Source organism: Austrofundulus limnaeus, unplaced genomic scaffold (assembly GCF_001266775.1).
Source record: "Austrofundulus limnaeus strain Quisiro unplaced genomic scaffold, Austrofundulus_limnaeus-1.0 Scaffold1550, whole genome shotgun sequence".
NCBI lineage: Eukaryota > Metazoa > Chordata > Actinopteri > Cyprinodontiformes > Rivulidae > Austrofundulus > Austrofundulus limnaeus.
In genome coordinates, this window is record NW_013953952.1 from 19,672 (window position 1) to 23,690 (window position 4,019).

Sequence of the window (4,019 nt, forward strand, 5' to 3'; positions counted from 1 at the left end):
GTTTACTATTTTATACTACTTCTGTGATATTACTACTACTTCTACTTCCTGTTATCTTCTTCATCATCGTCTTTTTCACCAGTAGAAACAGACGGTTGTTGAWCAYGTGACTCCTGTGATGTGAAAAAACTGTTTCCATTGAGTAAATTTATTTTAGAAAYTCTAATTTGTGTATTTTCATGGTGAATGGAAACACAGCTTGTTGTCAGTCTGAGCCTCAGCCTGGACAGAAGCAGAGGTCCAGCAGAGCAGGAGCGTTTCCTCACCTATGAACTCATGCAGGAACATGAGCGAGGCGATGTAACACGCCAAGCTCAGGAGCTCTCCGACGATCATGAGCCAGTGCCACGTCTGAACGGTCAGCGCCACCATCAGCAGCTCGGTCAGGATGAGGGAGGTGAAGGAAATGGCAACAATGTGGACAAACTCAGACTCAAAGAGCAGCAGCGCYCCGTACATGATGATGCTCCCTGTGGAGGACACACACAGCACACAGACACACAACATTTAGCTTCTCTCCGTCTGACATGAGAGCTGTGTGAGAACATCACAAAACACAGTTTGAAATGAATCAAAGGAACAGACCAGCAGGAAAAACATCACAAATTAACTGTCTGCACAAACTGCACTTGAAAACTAAAACTGTTTCTGCTCACAATGTAAATAAAAACATAAATTCTTWTTTTGACTGATTTGTTGGAGAAAAGCTGCAAAAATACATGTTCACCTATTTTGGCATTAGACGATTCTTGTGAGAACATTTAGCTCCACACAAAGAAAAACACTATGTTTGTGTTACAGTTAGGCTCAGAGGTTAGGCTGTACAAATGAGTGGGATTCAAAGCAAGTGCACACAAACACACACACGTGTGTGTACCAAGGTTACAACAGTGTTGGATTTTTCACTGTAGTTTAGTTTGACTTTGTTGTGACTTCTTTTCTTTTAATTCAGTTAGTTTTAATTAGTTTTTACAGTGGATTTGATGGTTTTTATTAGTTATTATAGATTTTTTAATGCTTAGTTTAGTTTTTATTAGTTCTAGTATTAGTTTTTTATAGTTTATTTGCCACCTCCAGCTTGTGATGTTCCTGTGAGTTAACTAACCAACAACTATCTGGTCACTAGTTAAATCAGTTGATTATAGCAACACTTTCCTAAAATAATTGTGTAACTCAGTTTTACCAACTAAAAACTTGGAGATTATTTTAGGAYGATGACAATAGTCGTCTCCAACCTGCTGCTACTTGTTTGTTTTTCACWGGAGCTACTGAGAGTCCAAGAGATATACTGTATCATGTTTATCTGCATAAAAAGTACCATCAATTTTATTGGTACCCCATTAAACTACATCCCTTCCAGGTATAAAAAAAACATTTGTTACTAAATTTATCCTGGACACAAAGTCAGAATTCAAGATCAATGCTAAAAATCATGGCTTTGACTATGTCTACATAATATCTGACCATAACTGCCAGATCTTTTGCTTCAAATCTGGTTTTTTTTTGTACCAAAATGTTAAAAACTGATTGCTTAACTAAATCCAGGTAACTAATACTGAACTTATAAAGCCATTTACAGCCGTCATCCTCAAAAAGTGCTATAAAGTGTCAAAATTTGAGCTTTTTTTTGAAAATCCAGTCATGCTCTCCACCTGTTCTGTCAGTATTTCCTAAACTGCACCAAAAATATCTTCAAATACTCAACTTATTAAAAAACATAAGATGTACAATGTCATCTTTTTTCATTCTAGAARCAAACAAATGACGCCAACCCTCTAAATTATTGATATGCCAAATTTCAAATATTGTATATATTATTGCCCTACTTCATTTTAAAATCATTCTTTAGTGTTAAAAAGTATATTTGAAACAAACCACTGTGTTGTTAATGTTATTAATGAGTGTCTGAAGATATTTTTGGTGCAGTTTGGTGCCAGTTTAGGAATCACTGACAAGAAGAAATTTATAGTTATTAGAGGTTAGTACTGATGTTAAAAGCACAACACTTCATTTTTAGGTTTTCCTTTTTATAATGTTGATAATGTTTAATCTATTATGTTTTGATTGATAATAGATTAGTTACATGTCTGAAATATCTATAACAACACATAACCAAGTTATGAGAACAGTAGATGAGACTTTTGTCTGACTGCCTGTGATTCAGCCGTAGGTCAGCAGGGGGCGAACTCAGGCATTGAAGAATCGTATAAATTRATGAACTTCCTGGTTTTTCAGCAGTGTGGTTTCCTGTCAGCTCCGGTGGTAATAAACCTCACTCAGTTCCAGAATTCTGGTTTTGTATGGTTGTATTCCTTCTACAAATCAGTTTATTTAACAATGGTGGTTTTCATGTTGACTTCAGTCTACTGAATACGTATTTTCTTACAGACAGAACAGTTGGGGAAAGTGCRTGACCAGATTTTCCAAAAATCCTCAATTTTTGACCCTTTTTGGCACTTTTTGAGGATGCCAGCTGTAAATGGCTTTATAAGTTTAATATTAGTTACCTGGATTTAATTAAGCAATCAATTTTTAACATTTTGGTACCAAAAAACAGATCTGAAGCAAAAGATCTGGCGATTGTAGTCAGATATATTGTCATAGTCAAAGCCATGATTTTTAGCATTGATCTTGAATTCTGACTTTGTGTCCAGGAGAAATTTAGTAAGAAATGGGTTTTTATACCTGGAAGGGATGTAGTTTAATGGGGTACCAATAAAATTGCTGGTACATTATATGCAGATAAACATGGCCTATCTCTTGGACTATGAGAGAAGCTAACGTGTCAGATAGTCACAGTTAGCATCTTGTGTGAGTTTGATTCATGCAGTTTTTCTCTTCAGAAGTATTCCACCTGTTTTATCACCTGTTTTATCACCTGTTTTATCACCTGTTTTATCACCTGTTTTATCACCTGTTTCCACTACAAAACAGTTGATTTGATTTTTCAGTCAGATTCAAAGAAATAAAGTGGGCGTTGTTGTTGTTTTCTCCCGTTTGTCATCATTTAGCAGCTGATGCTGAGCAGCAGCAGAGGGTAAACAAGTGTTACAGACCACAGCTGATGGGAAACTACTCCATTAAAAAATAAAAAAAGATCCACGTCTCAAAATAAATTGACAAACACTAAAACTAAATATTCTGTCTATAATTTCAGTTAATTGTAGTTAGTTTTGTAAAATATACAGTTTTAGTTATTGTTTTTTATTTTATTACAGTTTTTATTTATTTTAGTTAAATAAATGTTGTTCTTTCAATTTCAGTTTTTGTTATTTAGTTAGTTTTAGTTAACTATAATAACCCTGGTGTGTAAATGTTTTCACTACCTTGTGGGGACAATTTTTAACCATTTTCCTGGTACACAGCCTGGTGAGGACCAGCTGTTCCTAAAGGGACAAAAGACCGGTCCTCTTAAAGCTTTGAAGAACTGGGCAGGTGTGTAGTTACAGGGATGGCTGAAGTCAATGGARWYCAAGATGGCCGCCACAGCTAATCACCTTCAGCCTCTACAAACATTTGACGTGGTAATTTAGAAGTGGTAGTAGCTGATGGTCACGTCTGACACACAGTGAGATCAGATGAGACTGAAATACTTGTCTAACATCTTTGTCAGTTTCTGACTCATGGAATTGTGTAAAAGATACAAATATAATGATTTATTATTTCTTTATCTTCCCAGGGGAGAAAGTTGTGCTGCTTCATTTGAACAGATGAAAATGAAATGATTGTGCACTGGTTTGTGTAGAAACGGTGAAAAAAATGATGCAAAGCACAGAATCCTCAAGATTTCATTCTAATAATGTTTATTTTATATTTAATATTATTTCAACTGTCAAAGAATATATTTATTTGTTCATATTCTTTGGACAAAATGAAGGAAATAAAAAATGTCCAGAAAAACAGAAAAAGCAAGAAAACAACTGAACGAACGAAGCAACAGAAGCAAAGAGATAAAATAAAGATCAAAAAACAAAATGACATTTAAGCAGTTTATTAAAAAAATAAAACATAAAAAAGAC

The 4,019-nt window shown here is 34.8% G+C and overlaps 1 protein-coding gene across 1 annotated transcript in view; it reads right to left on the reverse strand.

Annotated features, from left to right (window-relative positions):
• Positions 1 to 4,019, reverse strand: part of atp9a (ATPase phospholipid transporting 9A) — a gene marked incomplete at its 5' end in the record, with an annotated part of 73,016 nt that overhangs the window by 9,351 nt on the left and 59,646 nt on the right. Inside the window, 1 exon segment of the mRNA XM_014032834.1 lies at positions 267 to 470. Within this exon segment, the coding sequence (XP_013888288.1) occupies positions 267 to 470 (204 nt within the window).